This window comes from Xyrauchen texanus, chromosome 33 (assembly GCF_025860055.1).
Source record: "Xyrauchen texanus isolate HMW12.3.18 chromosome 33, RBS_HiC_50CHRs, whole genome shotgun sequence".
Lineage (NCBI taxonomy): Eukaryota > Metazoa > Chordata > Actinopteri > Cypriniformes > Catostomidae > Xyrauchen > Xyrauchen texanus.
In genome coordinates, this window is record NC_068308.1 from 19,289,108 (window position 1) to 19,313,309 (window position 24,202).

Below are 24,202 nucleotides of genomic sequence, written 5' to 3' on the forward strand. Positions count from 1 at the left end.
TGTGTGCCCATTGAGTAAAATTTACTGGAGAAAAAAAAAAACAATCACACAAACAGACAAAATTCTTTATTATTAAATCGGTATTTGTCAGAGCATCAAAGGAAAAAAATAGAAGCACAATCTTGGACATAGTAATATATAATGCTCTGTTTTACAATAACATGACAGTATGAATGTTTAAACATCTTAATGTTCCTTCAAAATATGTTTCCAAAAAATATTTAATTCAATGTAACAGCACTTCCTAAGTTACTTTAATTCACTTGAGCCATAACTCTCTGAATAAATGTCACATTACAGAGATAGTTTGCCAAAATATGCTAGGATATTTAGGTATCCCCTACATAAACAAAACTGCTTAGTGCAAGTTACAATAAAGGCTATATTAAAATAAATCCTCTTCTTATAAAGAACACACTACGATTACTAACACTCTATAAGCAGGTACCATACATACTTGTACTTTGTTTCAGCTGCTTTGTTTTTATACTGGCCTCTTTTGTACCAATAAAAGGATTTGAAGGCAGTTAAATATGTAACTCCAGAAATGCTATCTAACCAACAACAAGCATAAAGCTTTGTTACTGAGGGCTTAGTGCTATCTGAAATTACAGAGCAACAGCGGATGCTTCTAAAGAAAGGGAGAGTCTCTGTGACTTTCGGTGTGGGTCAATGATAACCGGCATGACCCATAAAGATAAGGTTTGAATTAATGTATGTCTAAGTGAACTTTGAGACATGCCTCCCTCTAGTGGGACATCTAAAAATGGAGCCCATTTTGAGGAGCTTTATACATTGCAAATAATACTTTTTTTATTCTCAATTGGAAAAACAGATAAACCCAATGGTATCTGATTATGCTACAATGCCATTCTTTTATAGAGATGTTCTCTGGGAAAAGTGATTTCTCTGTGATTTCATTTGGACTTAATGCAGTGGTCTATAGTGGTCACCCTTTAATGAAAGCCTGTGCTAATCTGCACCAGGCAAGTAATGCTCCAATTACAACCTTATAATCCAGACAGCCGAACACTGCTGACTACTATCCAATCCTAGAGCAGATTTCTCTTAATCTGTAATCTTATCATTGACCATAAACTTCGCCTCGACTATCCTCCACTCCTGCACAGTCCCTTGATTCATCAGCCAAACAACAGCAGAGTGTTACAAACAGCTGGCACACCCTCTACAGACACTACACTCTCTTATTCACAACAACACTCACCCTTTAAATCCCCAGGGAAGCTATAAACACTGTTGAAGCGTAAAAGCAAAGTGCACTTGAATTTGTAAATTAGAAACAGAGGAAAGTAACTAGGCCAAATTCCTGGAAAACAGGAGGCCTCAAATACACTGCTCTTTATAAATATGCTGGGGTGTTCAAGCACCCACTATGTAAAATTAAAAGCATTTAAAAAAAATAATAATAATTCCAATGCTGAAAATGTCAGACCACATAGGATGTTTTGTCCAAAAATGTAAAGAATAGATGAACGTATTATTATTATTAAAACTCATCATCAGAGCTAAGCAGTAGTGTCTTCTCATTGTCCCGACAGCTCACGGAGCTGTGATTGCGGGAGATCTGTGGTGCGGTGACTCCTTGCTCCAGGGTAGACTGCTGGGTGTACTGTTGGTATGCTGGGGAGAAGTTGTGGATGGCATCCTGAACCATGTCTCCAGGGTTCATCGTCTCCTTCAAGCTGCTGGAGATGCTCTTCATGGGGGCACAGCGGCCTTGAGGAAATGAATAAGAGGCAGATAAAGACGTACGTTTTTAAAACACATGAAAGAATACAATTTTTAGTTGCAATGCTTCAGAGAAGGACTTACTCTTAGAGAGCACAATAAGATCAGAAACTGTAGCCTACCGTACTGTCCATATGTAGGAACAGGGCCTTTATAGGGCAGCATGAAAAGGTGAATCAGAGATGGAAGGGGTGGATGTAATTTATGGGACCGAATATGAAACCAAATGTAAGGAATATTAATGAAAAAGAACATGAAAGCAAGATGGACAAAGACAGAGAAAAATGATAATGCATTGAAAAGAACAGAACATGGAAAAGTTTAAATGGTAGTGAATGAATGATGATGCACAGAATAAAAGAAGAACAGGAAAAGACAAAATCAGCCATGGGTACCGATCCATTTTCATTGTTAGAGCTGGGTACTGATACAGATTTTCCAATTCGAAACAGATTCACAAGCTCTCGATTCGATTCAGATCTCAATTTGATATCTATTTATATGGGTAAATTTCTGTTACAATGATATAAATTCTCTCTCAGCTAATGCTCTTAAAGCTGCACTATTATTTGGTTAAAAATGAACAAATTGCTAATTTTGATTAAGTACATCAACAATCAGTGTTCAAACTATGTATTTACCTTACCCTGATCCTCAACGGTATGCCTATAAAAATTAATTATTGGTATTTTGAGCTGTCAGGTTCGATTCGGTGCAAAATTGCTGGCTTTTGATGTACATCTTTGCGTCATTACATCATATCCGCACACAGAGAAAAGAAGAAAGATGTAACGGCTGTCTCATGTTCCGGCTGGAGAAACTAACTACACCGTTCAGTTCAGTTCAGGAACACTCAGACAGTTCAGGACAGCATCGCAGCAGTCTAGATGGATGTTTATCTGCTATCCGTTTTGCAAAGTTGTTTACCTGCTATAATGCTTGGATATGTTGTCTAGTAGGGTTGTTGATGCTTATATTGCTTGTCATGCTTTTATGAATCAAACAGGACTTGTGTGTCAACCAATCGCAATGTATCTACACGTTGTTTGATATGTTTAATATGAATGACTTCTGAAATTGACTTGTAATTGTTATATTGCATATTTAAGTTTAATGAAGTATATTTTATCCCCATCATTATTGAATCCTTGTTTTATGTTTTTAGTTGATGGTGTTATTGTGTGCATTGCATAGACATGCTATTGTAGTAATTGAGGCTGGACAATATAGTATAAAAATAATAAAGACTTCTATTGAACTAGTATCAGTATCAAGTTTAACCTCTTAAATTGAAAATTGTAGTACAATTCAAACATTAATAGTAGATAAAACACTTGAATAATCATATTAAGATATACTGGTGGTGGCTGAGGAGAGTCCTCTGTTCTCTATTTAAAAGTGCTTTGAGTGTAGTGTCAGAAATGCGATTTAAATGTAAAATTAATTCAAATATGCAAATAAGAGTGTTGTTTATCTTCAAAGCAAGTAATATTTACGTTTCAAATTGTATAACCTAATATTAACATGAAAATAGCATTATTACTCCAGCTCTAATCACACACAGGCGATGTCCAGATAAGCTAAAATTGGGAGGTTCATCCACCAGAACAGCAGTGCCAGAACACGATTGATGTAATGAATCCTTCAGCAAACTGCTTGCAATTATAAGTTTCAACCACAGATGTCGCTAGAGAGCACAAAGTTAAATAGGCCTTGTTCAGACTGCCACTAATAATCAGATTTTTTGCATACCCAGATTGTATCCAGATGAGTTTTTGATCATCTGGACAGCAAAAAACCACATGAAAACAGATATTTCTGAATCAAACCACATCGGGAGATGGTTTTAAATGCGATTGAAATCAGATTTTTTTTTTCAGATGCGTCTCAGTCCAGACGCTCTGGCTACTCAATTCGGATTTCAAATGGTCTTTTAAGAGTCGTCACTCTTGACATAATTTAAAAAATAAGAATTTTAATCTGTGACTGCAGCACGGAACATCACAATATTTACCGGTCTCCTCTGTTGCTGAATTTTTCTTGTGCGACGGAGGAGTTCTGCACCACGACTGGACAGGGAGCTTATTTGGAGTGTGAGATGATGCAAAGCAATCCATGCAGATAGGTTGGTTATGTCCTAATGCACAAATCTGATTTGATCACTTGTAATTAATAGTGCAGACAGTCGGCCTGAAAAAATCTGATTTGCCTGCAGTCTGAACATAGCCATAGTACAGCTTTAATTATAAAGGAACCTTCTAGGCAACCTGTCCTTGTACAACTTAATATGATGAACAACTTATGATAAATGATTTAAAGCTTTTGAAAATTTTTCCAATTCAGTCCATTCAATCAATTAAAACTCTTGAAATTGCATAAATTATGTTGACTAATATATATATATATGTTACAAGTTTGTTTTCTTGCTAAATGTGTACTGTTTACAAGTATTTACATGCGCTAAATCGGTACCTTCTCTTTAAGGCTAGCGGTATCAGCCAGTGAGCGCATAAAACTTAGGAAGATGTGCGTAATTTCTTTAGAATTAAATTGATTAGAATTAAATGTTTATTTTTTTGTTGTTTTTAAAATCAACAACCAACTGTTAAAAACAGGAAGAGTATAAAAAAAAAGAAGATATTATTTAATGACACGTTGATCCATGGATCTTGTCTTTGGACATAGAACTTGCTAAACCAAATATATACTCTCAACACACAGTGAAAGGACCTTTGTTCTAATAACTTCTCCACTATACTAAATCACTGGTAAGTGAAATATGAACATTTACTAGCTAATGGCTAATCATAGAAATTTTTAGTTGCATAGCATAGGAATTTGTTTGCACATGCAAGGGATTTTCTGGCATTATAAAGGGTTGCCACAAAGTGAAAAAACTGATCTGGGGATTTAATAATCGGTACAGAGATAGTTCAAACAAAGATCACAATGCATCGGAAAATTTCTATTTTTACCCAGCCCTTATCATATGGCGTATAACCTTGAAAAACTGGTGTATTTCTTCAAAAACAAAATGCGTTTCTGTTAATTAATAGTATTCTGATGTAAGTCCTTGGTGTGTTTCCTTTGTGCTGGCACGTATCTTTGCGGCTGTGGTGTGCCTCAGTAAAATACAGGAGGCATTTCCTACAAAGATACTTTTAATCAGTTATTATATGAATGGTGTCTTGTTCTAATAAGCTGAATGTATGATATCTTCGCAGCTGGTGTTTTCTTTCATTAGTCAAATGATAATGTGTATGAGCAAACAAGGCAGTCTCATTGTGGGAATGCGCTGAAATGTAGGACAAAGATAAAAAGTATGTGATGAGGACATGGCTGTTTACGCAGATGTTTCTAGGAGTTGATGTACTCTGTCCATGAACTGTAACATGAGGTCAAGATATGAAAGGCTACCAAAGATATACGTTTCTTTTCAATAGAAAGGCGAGGATATAGGTTTCTTTTTAATAGATGGGCGAGGGAAAGAAACAAGGCAGTGACCTTGTTAGTCAGAGACAGTGGGTAACAAGATAACAAAAAGGTATATAACTGGGAACTTAGGACAATGAGTCAGAACGGACAGCTGACCGGTCTCATGTTTGTTGGTGTTCAATAAACTACAACTTTAGCATCTGGAACTCAAGACTCCGAGAGTTTTCTTACAACTTAGAGAGATTCATCGCAATTTTCCACGACAATCATTGTGACAATATATTAAGAGAGAAAGATTTTTCTGAAACTTTAATGAGGTTTCAAATTTCATTAAAACATGCTGGCATGTAAAAACATTTTTTTTAAAACTTAAGTGCATCCGGAAAGTATTCGCAGTGCTTCACTTGTCCAAAATGGATTAAATTAATTATTTCCCTCAATTCTACAAACAATACCCCATAATGACAACCTGAAAGAAGTTTGTTTGAAATCTTTGCAAATTTATAAAAAAATATATATACAGTGGGTACGGAAAGTATTCAGACCCTCTTACATTTTTCACTGTTTGTTATATTGCAGCCATTTGCTAAAATCATTTAAGTTCATTTTTTTCCTCATTATTGTACACACAGCACCCCATATGGACAGAAAAACACATAAATGTTGACATTTTTGCACATTTATTAAAAAAGAAAAACTGACATATCACATGGTCCTAAGTATTCAGACCCTTTGTTCAGTATTTAGTAGAAGCACCCTTTTGATCTAATACAGCCATGAGTCTTTTTGGGAAAGATGCAACAAGTTTTTCACATCTGGATTTGGGTATCCTCTGCCATTCCTCCTTGCAGATCCTCTCCAGTTCTGTCAGGTTGGATGGTAAACGTTGGTGGACAGCCATTTTCAGGTCTCTCCAGAGATGCTCAATTGGGTTTAAGTCAGGGCTCTTTCTGGGCCATTCAAGAACAGTCACGGAGTTGTTGTGAAGCCACTCCATTATTTTAGCGGTGTGCTTAGGGTCATTGTCTTGTTGGAAGGTGAACCTTCGGCCCAGTCAGAGGTCCAGAGCACTCTGGAGAAGGTTTTCGTCCAGGATATCCCTGTACTTGGCCGCATTCATCTTTCCCTCGATTGCAACCAGTCGTCCTGTCCCTGCAGCTGAAAAACACCCCCACAGCATGATGCTGCCACCACCATGCTTCACTGTTGAGACTGTATTGGACAGGTGATGAGCAGTGCCTGGTTTTCTCCACACATACCGCTTAGAATTAAGGCCAAAAAGTTCTATCTTGGTCTCATCAGACCAGAGAATCTTATTTATCACCATCTTGGAGTCCTTCAGGTGTTTTTTAGCAAACTCCATGCAGGCTTTCATGTGTATTGCACTGAGGAGAGGCTTCCATCGGGCCACTCTGCCATAAAGCCCCGACTGGTGGATGGCTGCAGTGATGGTTGACTTGCTACAACTTTCTCCCATCTCCCGACTGCATCTCTGGAGCTCAGCCACAGTGATCTTTGGGTTCTTCTTTACCTCTCTCACCAAGGCTCTTCTCCCCGATAGCTCAGTTTGGCCGGACGGCCAGCTCTAGGAAGGGTTCTGGTCCGTCCCAAACGTCTTCCATTTAAGGATTAAGGAGGCCACTGTGCTCTTATGAACCTTAAGGGCAGCAGAAATGTTTTTGTAACCTTGGCCAGATCTGTGCCTTGCCACAATTCTGTCTCTGAGCTCTTCAGGCAGTTCCTTTGACCTCATGATTCTCATTTGCTCTGACATGCACTGTGAGCTGTAAGGTCTTATATAGACAGGTGTGTGGCTTTCCTAATCAAGTCCAATCAGTATAATCAAACACAGCTGGACTCAGTTGAAGGTGTAGAACCATCTCAAGGATGATCAGAAGAAATGGACAGCACCGGAGTTAAATATATGAGTGTCACAGCAAAGGGTCTGAATACTTAGGACCATGTGATATTTCAGTTTTTCTTTTTTAATAAATGTGCAAAAATGTCAACAATTCTGTGTTTTTCTGTCAATATGGTGTGCTGTGTGTACAATAATGAGGAAAAAAAATGAACTTAAATGATTTTTGCAAATGGCTGCAATATAACAAAGAGTGAAAAATGTAAGGGGGTCTGAATACTTTCAGTACCCACTGTATATCACAATGTACATAAGCATTCACAGCCTTTGCCACTGATCATCTGTTTCCACTGATCATCGCGCGCGCGGGGAAGGGTACAGAAAAATGTCTGCAGCATTGAAGGTCACAATGAGCACAGCGGCAGGAACTGGGAGACTAGTCAGGATCGAGGGAAAGATGAATGCAGCAATGTACAGAGACATCCTTGATAAAAAAAACATGCTCCAGAGTGCTCTAAACCTCAGACTGGGGCAAAGGTTCATCTTCCAACAGGACAACGACCCCAAGCACACAGCCAAGATAACGAAGGAGTGGCTGCAGGACAACTCTGTGCATGTCCTTTAGTGGCCCAGCCAGAGTCCAGACTTGAACCTGATTGAACATCTCTGGAGAGTTCTGAAAATGGCTGTGAACCATCATCCAACCTGATGGAGCTTGAGAGGTCCTGCAAAGAAGAATGGGAGAAACTGGCCAAAAATAGGTGTGCCAAGCTTGTAGCATCATACACAATATGACTTGAAGCTGTAATTGGTGCCAAAGGAGCTTCAACAAAGTATTGAGCAAAGGCTGTGAATACTTATGTACATGTGATTTTCTTTTCTTCGTTTTTTATTTTTAATACATTTGCAAAGATTTCAATCAAACTTCTTTCATGTTGTAATTATGGGGTATTGTTTGTAGAATTTTGAGGGAAATAATGAATTTAATCAATTTTGGAATAAGGCTGTAACATAACAATGTGGAAAAAGTGAAGCGCTGTGAATAATTTCTGGATGCACTGTATATTAAATAAGGGTAAATTCACAAAACAGTTGTGCCACTATTGTGCATGATTTTGAGTACTAAAATTAAGTAACTATAATTCCTTTCTGTGCAAAAACACCTCCATTCTATGTCAATTAAGCTCATTATGGATTGTGCTTCATTCACGAAAATTGCCTAGCACAATTTACATAATGCCATTGCCCCCCCTGAGGAAAGCAGGCGGTAAAATTCATTTTATTTAAAAAGAGATGTTTGTGTAGATTTTCTGTTGATTATGGCAGTTGTAATCAAATAATGGATAAGTGTTATAACTGGGTACATATCCATATGGGTTGTGTATTTAAGCGTACTTTTGGCATGTTTAGGAGACGATTCAGGTTTTTTTTTATTACAGAAGTGCTGTACAGTCCCGGCACAGTGTAATAGATGGCAGTGATCTGCTGCATCCTCTGCAATACAGAGCTAGGGCCTCAAGTTCGAGAACTGCCATGCACATATTGTAATCAGTACAGATTTCTTTAGAGCATAATTTCTTTATTAAATTGGGTGCTAGACAGTGCATGCAAATAACCAATTCTTAGTGAAATTCCCTGTTTAATGCAAAGAAATAAAAATAAAAATAATATGATGTATTATGTAAAACTGCTGTCAAAATCTCACCAAGGGAATCCAGTCTCTTGTCCATGTAGACTTTGTACGTAAACGCATGTCGCAGAGCCAAGGCGGCAAAGAACATCTCGATGCAAATTATGAAGTTCTGGTAGCCGGCTGCAACAGTTCCCTCACCAACAGAAACCTCAGGAGAGCTGATCTGAGGGATTGCACCACACTTCTCCAGAATGGCCAGCAGCATGCCTGATGCGATCAACAGAATCTCATGAGCTGTTTAAATATACTCATATTTACTTAAATACATGGATTTGGGTTGGGCAGGATGGTTGACTAGGCATCAAGACATCTAAGAACCAACTAGTTGATTACTGAAGTTGACTAGCTGTAATAGTTTCAGCACCATTTGTGATGGTGCTTTGAAGGGGTTGTATTTTGAAATGCACCTTTAGAGGGATTTAAGACTTCATCTGCAGTGAGCAATGTTCCCATTATTATATGCAAGTCCAAGTCCATAATGATTTGTGCAACAAAGGTTATAGCTATTTAGTTTACTTATTTGATTAATATACATCACCCTTTTGAAAAGCTGTACATTTTTGCATTCGGTCCAAATTTTACATAACTGTTCTATGTACACATGCAGATAGACATCATTGGCAGTTACGTCACATCTCACTGTATTTTTCAAAACGTTCAATCTTGCACCATAAGATGCGGTTTAAGACTGTGTCGAGGTAAAAAAAGTTTAACTTTTGAAATCATGTCTCAAGAGTCCTGCATTCCATTTCATTCTTGCTCTCCATGTAGCTATTTTTGCATGCACGATGCTTCCTGTGTGAATGGCCCTAAGAAATGCATCTGATGCAAACTAACTATTCAGGGCTTTCATAAAACCAACCAATCAGTTTTACACATCCCTAAAATAATAGCCCTTCAGTATCACTACTGGCAGATAATAAAACTAGTTCCATAAAGTGATCTGCTCACCTTGCCAGAAGGAGAGGAAGATGACAGATTTGACCATTAAGAACTTGAGCATGGGCCTGTAGGGGCTGAGAAGGTCTCGGGTCGCGAAGTAGAACAGGAAGAGGGCGTAGAGGGACAGGCTGACGGAGATGTTATAGATGATGGTTGCATAAAGGTAACCACTAGCTACACTGTGGGGTCAAATACAAAAGGTCAAAACAAATCAAAACTTAAATTTTATTAGACAAAACTGTCAGACACACATCAGACACTGCATGAGAAGGACATACTTGAAATCCCCATCACGATATTTCCCAAAGGCCTGTAGGATGACTGTGATCAGTGCCATCAGAGGTTTTACAACACAGAATTGTAAAGTGGCCTGTGAAACAAACAAACAATGGGTTCAGAGTAGTGTTGTCAAAAATACCGGTATTCCGGTACCAAGTCAGTACTCAAACAATTTTTTTTTTATGATACCAGAATTTCTGAATGTACCGGAAAACAGAGTCTACCCGGTTCCCAATCAGAGTCGGGAACTTTCGAACGCTCACAACAAGCAAAAGATGACGACAAGCAAAGTAGCTGCGGCTGCGGAGTATCAACTTTATCTTGTCGAAAAGAAAAGTGGAAAAAGCCAGGTTTGGAAATTCTTTGGATTTGAGGCTGATGAAAAGGGAAACATCATAGATCAGCAAAAACCCCATTTGTAAATGCTGCCTTCACAATTTCTGACGAAAGGAGGTAACACATCAAACTTAATAAAAGCACCTGAAAGACAGACACCCGGATTAATTCAAGCAAATAAAGCAGGGGAGTTTAAAAGCATATTATCATTTGCATTACGGCTGAAACATTTAGTCGACATTATCAACAACGTCGAAAATAAAAAATTGTCAAGAAAATGTTTCGTTGTCTAATAGTTGTTTGATCTCATTAACGTAACATGAAATCACATTAAACTGCAATGATGACAGGTGAGTTCAGCACTGCAGTTCACACCTGACAGAGGAGAAGAATTACACAGATCACAGTCCAGATGCACTCAACTTTGACAGCTTCATCTTATGTAGATCCTAAAATATTAGGGAATTATAAAAAATAAATAAATTCAGAAGCACTCTCGTTGTGGAATATGCTGATCCGGAGCTCTTTAAAAAGGAAACATGCGTTACATCTTAAATGCAGTTATTTTAATGTGTTATAGCTTTATTAAAGTTCAAATAATACAGAAGCAGATCATGTTAATAACTATAAACTCACTCTGTGTGGTCGGTGCCTCTTCTATGAGTTGTGTGAATGTCCCGATCTAAGAGGGAGAGACCGAAACTGCACACGCCTGAGAGAGACTCTGCCTCGGGGACGCTCATTCCTCGAGCGTGGACGCTTGATGCAGCTAGATTAGAATGCGATGGCTTGCAACTTATTTAATCATAATATAGGTCACTGAGCATTACTTATCGTGAAGAAAAATGGCAATATCCAGCTTTATTAATATGAGAGCACTTTGCGCATTAGTTTGGAAATTGTTTTTTATTCATTCTATTGTACGCTTGTTTATTTAGTTTTTTTTTAGTACTTGGTAAAAACGTAAATGTAAAAGTTGAATCAAATCTTATATAGGTGTTCAAAAATACTTTAAGCATACATTGTATAGTTTTGTTATAATTCAAAAATAATATATTTAAATTGAAGTGTTGCTCAATGGTTTTTGTTCTTAGTTCAACTGTTAATTTGTTAACTTCGTAAATAAAAAGAGTGTTGTTTAGTAACCGGTTTTTGTGTTTTGCTTTGGTACCGAAAATGGTATCTAGTACAGTGAAATTTCACTGGTATTGGTACCGACTACTGAAATTTTGGTACCGTGACAACACTAGCTCAGAGAACACACCTGTTTGCAAAATCTAAGGAAGCCGATAGAGTAGGTCTTGCCCCAAAGACAGCATGTTCCATATATACAGCTGGACCTGCATCAAAAGAAGACAGGATTCAAATTAAGGAATCTCTCATTAAGCAAAAATACACCTGCGTCACATTAAACATCAATAAGAACAATTTATTCTGAGGCATACGTTTATAATAATAATTAATATAAACACTCACTCAATTGGTTTTCCTCTGATCTCAGCCATGATAGCACTCTCACCTCCAAGGTATTCATAGCAGAGGCTCAAGAAGTTATAGATCACAAATGCTGCAAAAAAAAATAAATAAATAAATAAATAAAGAGAAAAAAGGGATTGCCATCTCCATTAAAGACAATCTATAACTCACACAATCAATACGACATAGTCAAAAACACTGAAATGCTTCACAGTTGGACAGAAGCAACATGTTAGCACTGAAATGGTATCTCATTTCACATCATTAAAAACAGATCATGCAAGGTCCTTAAAGGAATATTCTGGGTTCAATTTAATTTAAAACAAGTGAAGCTCCATCGACAGTATTTGTGGAATAATGAAGATAAATGACAAATTAATTTAGACTTGTCCCTCCTTTTCTTAAAATAAAAACCGCAAAAAACAAAATACAGTGTGGCACTTCCAATGGAAGCGAATGGGGCAGGGTTTAAAGGCAAAGGTGTTTTATAGTCGTTTTAGGGTTTGTTGACATTTCATTGTCTTGGCAACGAAGTTGTAAAATTGGCTATAACTTAACACAGAAAAGGTTAGAAAGCGATTTTATCATACTAAAATCATGTTAACATGCATATTGTTTATGTCTTGTGGCTATATTTTTGAAATAGTGAGTATTTTAACGTTTATGGACGTATATGGATTGGCCCCATTCACAGTGCCTCAATGTAACCAAGATTTTAGCTTTTTTAAAAGAAAAAGGATGGACAAGCTTCACTTGTATTGAACCTGGAACATTCCATTATTGGCTAGAATAAATTCTGTCGATTAACTGCGCTTCAATAACAGATAACATTATTTTTCATACTGTAGCACAGACAGTATAGCAGAGCAGATCTTTCTGCCTAAATCCCTTCATCAGTGTTTCACAAAACACCAACAAAAGAGTTTTACTAAACAATGAGACAGTGGTGCACTGCAAACCATCCCTCGTGGTTATCAGCTCATGCTACATAAAAGACTGAACTGCGGTAGCAGTATCCTTCATTCTTTGAGAATGCAGGACAGTACCACCATCTAGTTAACTATAATAGACATTTCAGATTTCCAGGTTTGCAACGTGGAATTAAACTATAGCGGTGTAAACCTCTGCAGCATTAAAATGGAAGACGATAGCAAATATTATTTTTGCATTTCTACTTGTTTCAATAGCGCAAAAAAAAAAAAAATGGCTAAATAAGCTGGAAACAATCGGTGAAAAGGGTCCATAAAATGATGAGAAAAAAATTCAAATGGAACAAAAAGAACCACATAAATGCTTCTGGGCTCTATTTTACATGACCGCGCAAGGCACAGCACAATGTGCAATGGAGCATACTCAACAACTTATCAAACTTTCATGAGCACTAATTCGAAGCGCAATTTTTCATGCTAGTTCAAAGCGGAAGTGGGCGTGGGTGGGAGTGTTTATGCTATGTTAATGAAGTTGGGTAAATAGTGCAATTACCTATTTCTCAGGATTTAAGATGTTTCAAAAGCATGTCTGTTTTCAGCGCAAAGTCTAACCTCAGTTCCTCCATTTGCCGTTTGGAGATTTCACCAGCAGGTATTAAAGTTCATTTCTAAACTCTGAATATCTAATGGAACAACAAATTATGTCCCTGAGAATCCCTGTTGTAGCCCTTTTATAATAGTTTTTTTTTGTTCAACTTTGTTAAAGGTCAGATGCTATGCAAAGATCGGACGTGTGAACGGCGATTACTGCGCACTTTGCTAGTTTTAATACCTATTAATAACAAACCGGTGAGATTTGATAAGCTGTTCCATAACTCTTCTAGGAAGCCAATATGTAAAAAAAATAAAATAAAAAATCTAAATGGAGACATTAAAAACACTTACGTGCTCAGGCGGACAACACTGACAAGGCCGTGGACCAGGGAGTCGACTTGGTCGGAGAGTTACGAGACATGCGGCGAGAGATGACGAGGGTCGTTGCTTACTTGGAGGACCTTGCTGTGATATGTTGATCAATCACTGCCACGGAGGCGAAATTGACTGATGTGGTCACGAGTGAGGGATGTCGAGAAATGGACCGATTGTCTGGAGTCATTGGAGAAGGAATTATCGGTTAATACCCTAGTGGCCAAGGTGGATTTGGAGCGTGTCTGGGAGAAGTTTGAGGACATGGAAAACCGTAGCCGGTGGAATAACGTCCATATTGTGGGAGTACCGGAGGGAGCAGAACATGGTGAAATTCCCGGGTGGGCTCTTTCAAAGTCTGCTCATCATAGCAGGCCATGAGCTGGAAATCGTGCAAGCTCACAGTGTTTCCGGCTCGGCAAACTGCTGAGGGATCGATCAATTCTGGACAAATTTCTGAGATCATCCAATAAAAATTGTTACGTGAGGGGAGGAGTAAAGGAAGGCTTTTTTTAGAAGAACCACAGCATTTTCTTGTTCCCAGACTTTGCAAACTTGACAAGAGAGAAACGTGATCAATTCAAGGAATGAAAGAATCTTTTACATCAAGGGAAGGTGCACTGATATTCCCGGCCAGATTGAGAACAGATGCTAAGGATGGCCCTAAAACAATCACACGCCCACAAGCGATGTCCTTCATAAAGTCAATAGAATGAGTGGGTCGTGTTGTGGTGCTCACGTTGCCGCCGGGTGGACCGGCTCACTGAACATTCGCTTGACTGTGTAAAGAATCTGGACGCTCTTTTTGTGCTGGTTTTGCCTAGTGGTTTATTTTGTAGAATAATACAACTTTAGGACATTTTTATGGATTAAACTACATGCTCTTAGTTTTATAGATGATCTATTGCGGTGTAATTCTGTCTCACAAAATTTGTATAGAATCACCAGACTTGAGCAATCCGACGGTATGGTTGACATGGAGAAGAGTATGTGAGCAGAACATAGTGGAGCGGTGTGATTAGGCCTGGAGCGTGGAGTGGATTTTTTGAAAGTTGTAGCGTCGTGGTTCTCTCGCGCTCCAAGAGCGCTCCACTACTGCTCCATCACAAGCGCAACTCATGTTAACGGCCCATAATGCAACTGCATTATAGCAGGAACAATTCATGTGTTAAGCACAGTTGAACATCACTAACAGAAATACTACCTTAAATAAGGTGAACAAAAACACAAATGCATCTTAATGGGTAATGACGACAAAGGAGAATGCGAGTGCGTGGAGGTGATTACAATGACAAAAGGTTAATTGTGGAATCTTAAAAGGCACGTGTCAAGGAAACACGATAACGTGTTCCACTCACATTTGGAAAGAAAACCGTTCTGTAATACATCTCTTTGTCTTTATATATTATAGGTAGAAATTGTAACATTCTAATCTACATAATTTTACACTGTATCTTCCGCACAGAGGTTTGTGATATTTCAAAAAATTATGAATTTTTGAAAATGTAGTAATTAAAAAGAGTGGTAATTAAGCACAAATTTTGCTATGGAGTGAACACGGAGTGATGAGTGAGTGAAGAGGGAGCAGGAAATGGTCAACCCGGAGCGGAGTGATTTTAAAATGCTTTGAGAGTGGAAAATCTTGCCGCTCCACTCCACTCACATACTCAGTCGCGGAGGTACTCATTAAGCGTGCATGGGCTGTTTGAGTTTGGAGGGATGGACGCCAGTTGGCGCTGTCGGGTTAATACGAACATTTTGTTTTCTATTGGTTTGGTTCTGGGTAATGTTCGGGGTATGACTGTTGCACTAACATTGGAATGTGGTCTTTATAATCCTGTTTTTGACACACAGTCTATTTTTTTATTACATGTAAAAATGTCAAATGTTAATATGAGTGGATTGTTTCTCTCCAAGTGGAATGTGAATGGTGTGGGGCAACCCATAAAAAGAAGGAAGGTTATTTCTCTTCTTAAGCGTAAGAAATATGTTATAGTGTTTCTTCAAGAAACACACCTTTCCCCGCAGGAAGCTAAAAAGAAAATAGATATGTGGTGGGCATTTTTTTATAGTGCTGGCTCGAATAACAGCAGGGAAGTCATTACACTGATAAGTAAACATCTACAATTCAAATGTCTCAAACAGAGTAAAGATAAAATTAGGAAGAGTCATTATTGTTTTAGCTGAAATTCAGGGACAAAGTCTTATTTTGGTGACTATTTATGCACCAAATGTTGATGGTAAGGGCTTTTTTATAGATCTTGAAGGGATGTTGCAATCCGCTGCCACCCCTCATGATATATTAATGGGAGGAGATTTTAATCTGTTGATGGACTCAAAGATCATAGTGAAGCAATAGTGTGCAAGCCCCCTAGAGCAACAGTGACGCTTCACAGGATGTGTAAAAAAAAATCTTGGTCTTACAGATATTTGGAGACTTTTGAACACATATATTTTTTCTTCAGTCCCTAAGATTTACTCTAGAACAGATGGATATATAGATATATATATATATATATATATCCAAGTGATGTTTGTATGGGGCGTGGCTTGGGTCAGTTTTTGGAGGCCGGATCGTGCAGTGTGCCTCATTCACATGTTCGGGGCCGTGGCTCTTCTGGTGGCGTTGGGCATTTCATCTGTGTCGTGTGGTCAGTGATAGATGGTCGGACTCTGGTCGTTGCTCTCACTTGACGCAGGGGGTTTGGTGTGGTGGGATTGTCTTTTTGGAGATGTGAGGGTTCGGAAGTGCTTTTGTTGGTTGGATTGGGTTACTTTGTGGATAACGGTGCAGCTGAATGAATCAAATTGTTTTCCGTGTGGTATAGACAAAAATATCCAGAGTGTTTAATTTGGACATTTATTTAAATGTTGCTTCGAGCATATGGCTAAATCCGAAGTTATGTATTAAGGAGTCCCCTTGCTGCTGGTCAGAGTGGATTATGAGGGAGGGTAATACGCTCTGTGACCTATATGAAAGTGGAGTATTGAGATCCTTTGAAAATATGGTTCAACATTTTGTGATTCCCAGGTCTCAATTCTTTAGGTATTTACAGTTGCGCCCCCTGCTCTGTACTATTTGTGGGAGTAGCATACACCCCCCTAAAGCGGCAGATACTCAAGGAGAGGTGATTACTGCTTTTGGAAAAGATCATGAGGCATCAGTGTTTTACTCCCTGCTAATTCAGAGTCTGGGGGATGGAGCTTCAACTTCTCTCAAGAGATTATGGGAGAAAGATTTAAACTTTGTAATGGAGGAGGGAGTGTGGGCTAAAATTCTGAAAAACATCAAGTCTAGGAGATATAAGGGTGCACCTTATGCAACTTAAGATTCTACATCAATTCTATTGGACCCCCCTCTAGATTGAATAGGCTTGGTTTTAAAGACACACTCACCTGCTGGTGATGCCAATCAGAAGATGGGGACACAACCCATGTGTTTTGGTGGTGTGTTAAGATCCAAGAATTTTGGTTGAGTGTTCTGAGTTTTACGTGTGATATATTGGGCACTCAAATTTCATTTTGCGGCAGACTCTGTATTTTAGGCGATGGAGCGTTCATTAATATAGGGGATAAGTAAAAAAAATAAAAAAGTGGGTCTAGCCAGTGTTATGATCAGTAGACAGGTCATCCTTAGGGGATGGAAGTCAGGTTGCCTAGCCTTCTACATGGAAGGCATGTAGAAGGCTAGGCAACTGGGATTTGTACAACAGAAAATGGGGCAGATATTTAGCCTTTTTGGAAGGCTCTCGGGGAGGGGCAGCAGAGAGAGACTAGGGGTTTTGGATGTGTGTGTTGCAAAGTTTTTGCTTTTTGTTTTTGAAAAGTATGCTTTTTATGTTTCTACATATTTTCTGCTCTTTTATTGTCTATTTGTGTGTCTTTGTCTTAACTTTTGACCAATGAGGTGCTTGTTTGTGTCGGGTGGGGGTTTAATATTCAGGGGTAAAATTATGATTTAATGTGGTTTGATTCTGTATTTTCGATTGTGTCTATTTGTTTTGCTGCTTGGAATCATTCAAAATTGTTAATAACAAAAAGAGCCTATATCCAAATCCTGACAAGAAAAACATTTTCCATGTGTATAAAAGGCCCATGTCACTGTCTTTCAAATATGCCAGAAATTCAACACATTTGGATGCAGTTAATGCACAAATGAATGCAAGTCCATTTTTCTATTCCTCTAATTCATTGCATACAGCCCGTTTACACTACCAACTTTTTATGAATGTGCCAACTTTGTTTATAGTCGCTGGAGTTTAACAGGAAATGGACCAAATAATAGGATGCAGAAGGTGGAATAAGTGGAGAAAAACATCAGAATTAAACTGCAACTGACACCTAGACTTAGTGCATGCTTCATGAAAATACCGAAACTTCATGGCCATGACTGTTGAGTGCTTGTATAACTTATCGCATAGCGCTGCACTTAGTCCTAGTGCATTTAGAGTTTAATTAAGTTAAAAGCTAAAAATAAGATAAACTTAAATAACAGTCCCCATTTTATTCTTACCCTTATTTTCAAACATAAAGCTTGATATAACTCAATCATGCAAAACAGGTTGAAATTTTAACGTGTGACTTAAATTCAAGAAATAACCTTTTAAAGCAACTGAGCTGTCCTGATAACCTTAGCATCCCAAGTGGGTGTTAATTTGTCTTGTTACTTTGTTCTGTCAAGCAGTGTATGTGTGAATATCTACTAGTGGGAGAGCAGGCTGAAAAGGCAGCTCTATATATATAACAAAAACAATGTTGTTAACAAGTTGCTAGAGGAGAACTACAACTGTTTTCAATTTCGTCAGGCAAGTTCACTCACATGCTTGAGGTATGTGTAGTCCTAATCTAGCAATTTGTTAGTAATATATATATATATATATATTTTTTTTTTTTTATATCCAAAACTCCCATTATCAAAACCAATAGGAAAATCTATACTAACACATAGCTTGCTAATGCTAATATTCCTCCAAGTTTTTGAACTACAACATGAACAGCTCTATTAAGGGATAATCTGTCCAAAATATTTAAAAAGGATAGTTCACCCAAAAATTTAAATTCTCTAATTTATTCACCCTCAAGTCATTCTAAACCCATATGGCTGACTTTCTAATGTGAAGAAAAGTACACTAAAGGAGTTATTTAGTAAAATGTCTATGCTGCTCTATTCCATAAAATGAAAGTGTGACCACAGTTGTACCTGGTACCCATACACTTTCGCATTATGAAAAAGGGCAGCTTGGACATACTGCTGAATAGCTCATTTTGTGTTCCACAGAACAAAGGAGGTCATACAGGTTTAAAATAACATGACACTACATGAGTAAGTGATGACAGCATTTTCAATTTTGGGTGAACTAGAAGTTTATTTCTGAATAAAATATACAATTGTTCATTAGTAATACCAGGCTAGAGCAAAAAAAATCCATCTAAAGAAGTCCAGATGAAAATAAATGTATGGCATTGTACTAGACTGGTGTCAAATGCACATCTGGTCTATTCGTTTTAGTGTAGTACTTATTTTTAAACACTACTCACAACTGTATTTTATGAAACTACACAATGATGATTAAGATATTACTCCTAGACTTGATGCATGATTTTCTGTAAAGCTGCTTTGAAACAATGTTTGTTGTGAAAGGCGCAATACAATTAAAGAGGACTTGACTTAGTTTATCCATGAGCATGTTTCCAGTGTATCCTCTCCACTGACGCATACTAAACATGGTAACTGCAACAATCGCTTCTGGAATTCCCAGTTGACCAAAGATTCTGAGAGCTAGAAATACAGACTGCAGTGCCACACTACTGCTGTAGGAGTCAGCTCCTACACAGGCACAAAGGTGGCATGTTTAAACCAACAAACAAACAAAGAGAGCTAGAAAGTCAAACCTACCCTCATAACAATCCCTGACTGTGTCAAAGTAAACATAGTACTGGTCGTTGGTAAAGAAGAGAAGGCTGAGCCAGGAGTCAAAGGCGTAGATTGGTACGATGAAAAGGATGCGCACTATGTGCCTCTGCTCCTTGGGAGAGCTGTAGTAACGCAGATGCATGTAAATCTGCAAAATAACAAAATCAAAACATTGAGTTGAGATTCTCAGAAATGGAAGGTGGTTTAGTCACAAAATCTTTTAAGAACATGTCCATATTTGACCTAAAATAAGAAAACATATTTGATTTAAAGAAACTAAGTGAATTGAGATTTTTTTTGCATGGTGATATGATATTTTTTTCATGACAGTTATACGTTTTATTAATGTTTTTATGATATTCATGGGGGGGGGGTAGTATTACCTGGTGGCAGGTGAGCAAAAGTGCAGTCCACACAAAGAAGCCTGACACTGCCTGGGCTGTGGTCGTCATGAGGAAGATGGGCTGCTCTAGAGTGAGCAGAGGAGCCTCTGGAAACCAGGAGATGTTGGGTCCAGTAGGGGCCATTGTGGCTAGTGACCCAGGAGCCATCCTGGCAACTTCCTCCCCAAACTGATCAGACAAGGGCACGTCACGTCTTAAAAGCTGCTGTATTTAGAGATTAAGAAGCTAAAATCAGTAATATGGCAACATGGGCATCAAAGATGCAGAGTGAGAATGTCTGGAGAACAAACATGATGCATTGGGGATAGTTGGGAATAAATCAAAAATTCCATTGAAGTGAATCCAGAGACTATTTAGCAAAGACAGGCCACTTATATTAAAATGAATGGGAGAAATCATAACACTCGACCAAGGAGCTCTGAATGCCCAATGGTCAACGGATGTAGAAAGGAAGTCCAGCCTTACATTTAAAAGAGCCAATCACCTTTTAGATACAGAAATATGAGGTAAAGAAGCAATTTATGATACCCGTTTTGTCAGATTTTACTGCGGATTTAAAATATGCTTTTTTATCATAATCTTGACAAACCTTTTTTGAAATTTCGGTGTTCCCCCATTCAAGTAGAGCTGCACCGGCATGACTGGAAATAGCCTCCCGGAAGTGTTCCAAAAATGACCAACAGTGGACTGACTTGCTAGAAAGACTTTGAGTGAATCACACTACAAATGAAAGAAGAAAGAATTCATCATGCTGTGATAACCACTTTCATTTCCTGTAATATGATGCAACATGACGTACTCCAGAGAGTGGAAAAGCCATGTATTGTTACTAAAATCATCCAAAGCTCCAGGTAGATCCCATTCAAACATCAGAACATACAATTATCTAGGAAATGGGAGGTAAAAAAATATGACAGTGATATTCAATGACTCATTGCGGTTTCCAACATCCAAATCATGGGGCTGCATCTACATAAATGAATAAATTTAAAATATGAAGGCTAGTTTTACATCAGTGAATAATATATATATATATATATAAAAAATATGCCACTTGATGAATTAAAGTACCAATTTCCTTCCGAAAATGTTTGGTCGCCAGTGTGGGTGTATACAATTTATTTTAACGGATCACAAAGTATAGTCAGGACATTAGTGATATAAAAACAGCACAATCACTATTTGAAAATTGTCTTTTATTTTTTTTTAATCAAATATCAACAGGCTTAATTTCCAGCAGCAATCACTCAAACACCTTATCCTTGAATAATCATGCTAAATTGCTAATTTGCTAATTGAGCACTAGAAAATCACTTGCCATTATATCATACACAGCTGAAACCTATTTGGTTCATTAAATGAAGCTTAACATTCTCTTAGTTTTGGAGTTGCCACAGTATGCAATAGACTGGCATCAATAATGTCAAAAAAGAAACTTGTCAGTCAATCATTGTTTTGAGGAATGAAGGCTATACAACATTTGACAAAAAAAACTGAAGATTTCATACAATGGTGTACACTACAGTCTTCAAAGACAATGGACAGAAAGAGATGTGGAAGGCCAGATGTACAACTAAACTAGAGGATAAGTACATCAGAGTTTGAGAAATAGATGCCTCACATGTCCTCAGCTGACAGCTTCATTGAATTCTACCCGCTAAACACCAGTTTCATGTACAACAGTAAAGAGAAGAATCAGGAGGCCTTATGGGAAGAACTGCAAAGAAAAAAACACTTTTGAAACAGAAACAAAAAGAAAAGGTTCGAGTGGGCAAAGAAACACAGACATTAGACAACAGATAATAGGAAAAGAGTGTTATGGATCCTAACCCCATTGAGGTTTTGTGGGATCAGCTAGACTGTAATGTGTGTGAGAAGTGCCCGACAAGACAGCCACATCTATGGGATGTGCTGCAGGAAGTGTGGGGTGAAATGTCACCTGAGTATCTGGACAAACTGACAGCTAGAATGCCGTCATTGCTCCACGTGGAGGATTTTGATGAGAACGCTTTCAATTAGTTTAAGAAGTTCTCCAAAAAAAGTTTCATGTTATTAATGTCCTGACAATACATTGTGATAAGTTGAATGCCACTTTGGTGAATACAAGTACCAATTTCTTTTCCACTGGCCGCCAGTGTATGTGTATATATACACACAGAACTGTGCAAAAGTTTTCAGCACTTGTGAAAAATTGCTTTGACATCTGTTGCAGGGCTCTATGTTCTTCTATTTGCAAAAGTAATGTTTGGGAGTCTAACATTTATATTTCCCATTGACGCGCTAAAGCTGAAGATATAAATAACCATCTTAAGACAAATTGTTTGTGAAACATCTTATGTGCCTATGATTTTGCACAGTACTGTGTATGTATATACATCAGAGAGAACGTTTCACAGTACTTTTATTTTCTTATGTTCATAATGTCCTGTTAAATGCATATTTTATATTGTTATAGTTTTTATTGTATTTGATTCATTACATGGCACCTTATTTTAATTCTATTTTATCATTATTATATGTCTTGTCATTATCTGTTCTGTGTATTAATGCTTTGGCAATATTGTATGTAAACACAATCATGCCAATAAAGTACTTTTAAATAAATAAAGAGAGGGAGAACAAAACAAAGCATCTACAAACGACAAAAGTGAGCAACTTACCAACAACAAAAAAGCTGCTTCAAAACCATCCGGTGTGCACAAAGGAAAACAAACAAAAGCAGATTCGGCCTTAAATCCTCAAAGCCACCGCCGCTGGCCGTTATCCATGTTTATATTCCAGTGCAGCTGATGTCAGTTTAAATACGATCTTCTAAGTTTAATTGCAGTTGAAAGGCAACTCCTCCTTTACAGACTCCCCGTGACACTGCACACAGTCTACAGCGGATTGGTTTAACGGGGGTAAAACAAAAGAGCAGCTGTGAAGTCCGCTACAACAGAAGTTTTTTTGCAAAAGGTTACAACTTAAATATTTCAGAATAAAAGTCACAACGCGAGTGACGTAACTACAAGAGCTTTTACATTTTTATATAATTATGTAAGACTTTCAAATAAAGTGCAAAAAATTCATATAAAGACATTTACAAAACATCTACCCCACTAATGTTTTACTTTCTAAGTTTACTGATGTTGGAAAAGAACAGTACAATATAAGTATATATATACTTAGATTATACTTTTTTCTGTGGGTGACAGTCTATAATACTGTCTTTTAAAGTTATAATTTGTTACTTCGAAAATGAAGACAAAAGTATGGACAGTTTATTTAACTATAACCAGTGACGTGCGGTGATGTCTTAAAGAGGCTAGGCACTGAGTTATGAAAGCCAGATTACCTGATTGTTTAAGATAATACGTAATAACAGTGAACGTTACGCACAAGCGCAGCATATCAAGAAATGTACAAATCAGGATGTATATAGTGTGTACTCTCTCTCTCTCTCTCTCTCTCTCTCTCTCTCTCTCTCTCTCACACACACACACACACACACACACCCACACACACACGCGTAAACAGTGAACGTTACGCACAAGCGCGGCATATCAAGAAATGTACAAATCAGGATGTATATCGTGTATTCTCTCTCTCTCTCTCTCTCTCTCTCTCTCTCTCACGCACACACACACACACAAGCGCACAGCCACATAGCCAATCTTTTCTTACATACCAATCAGTTTGAAATGATCGGATAATTTTTTGGGTCCTTTTGCTGTACTAGTCCATCTAAGGCTGGCGTAGACCTCCCTCTTGCAATTAACTCCTATTTGGAATTCAAATCGAGCTTGGAAAAATTTCTTAATTCCGTGATTACGGCCGGTGCTGTCATTTTGAATTTTGCGGGGATTAGGCATGTACGCTAGCTGTGGTGTAATGACGTTAGCTACGCAAATGTCCAGGAATATCTTGATTTTAATTGGTCCATGTCTGATACGTAACGGAGATGATTACGGGCATAACATATTTACGTCAAAAGGCACAGCAGATTTGTGCTTTTTGCCGTACGTGTTAAAGAATACAGGATCGAAGTGCGCATGCGCAACATGGGTTTTCCGCTTGTCGTCTGCATGAATGGACCGTAAAAGCGCTGCTTATTCTACCATTTGTTTTTAGTTGATTATGCGTAACTGCTACATTTGTCATCATAACGTCTAAACAATTGGAATAACACACATATTGCATATATAAATCACAAGAATAAAAAGTAAAAATATAAATACAAGT

At 37.9% G+C, this 24,202-nt stretch overlaps 1 protein-coding gene across 2 annotated transcripts; it reads right to left on the minus strand.

Moving 5' to 3' along the window:
• Positions 1-58: 58 nt before the first annotated feature.
• On the minus strand, positions 59-23,781 carry LOC127626580 (transmembrane protein 184B-like). 2 transcript variants are annotated; one of them, XM_052102471.1, is made up of 12 exons: positions 23,649-23,781; positions 22,642-22,857; positions 20,571-20,701; positions 19,961-20,185; positions 19,560-19,725; positions 11,769-11,859; positions 11,557-11,632; positions 9,956-10,047; positions 9,687-9,856; positions 8,748-8,942; positions 1,872-1,898; positions 59-1,737 (listed from the first exon to the last, which is right to left on the minus strand). In XM_052102471.1, exons 4-12 carry the CDS (start codon positions 20,126-20,128, stop codon positions 1,508-1,510), a joined length of 1,215 nt encoding a protein of 404 aa, XP_051958431.1. In that variant the 5' UTR covers positions 20,129-20,185; positions 20,571-20,701; positions 22,642-22,857; positions 23,649-23,781; the 3' UTR covers positions 59-1,507. The 2 variants fall into 2 exon arrangements, with proteins under 2 accessions (XP_051958431.1, XP_051958432.1); XM_052102472.1 differs by lacking the exons at positions 1,872-1,898; positions 23,649-23,781 and having other exon boundaries at positions 22,642-22,920.
• Positions 23,782-24,202: the final 421 nt, after the last annotated feature.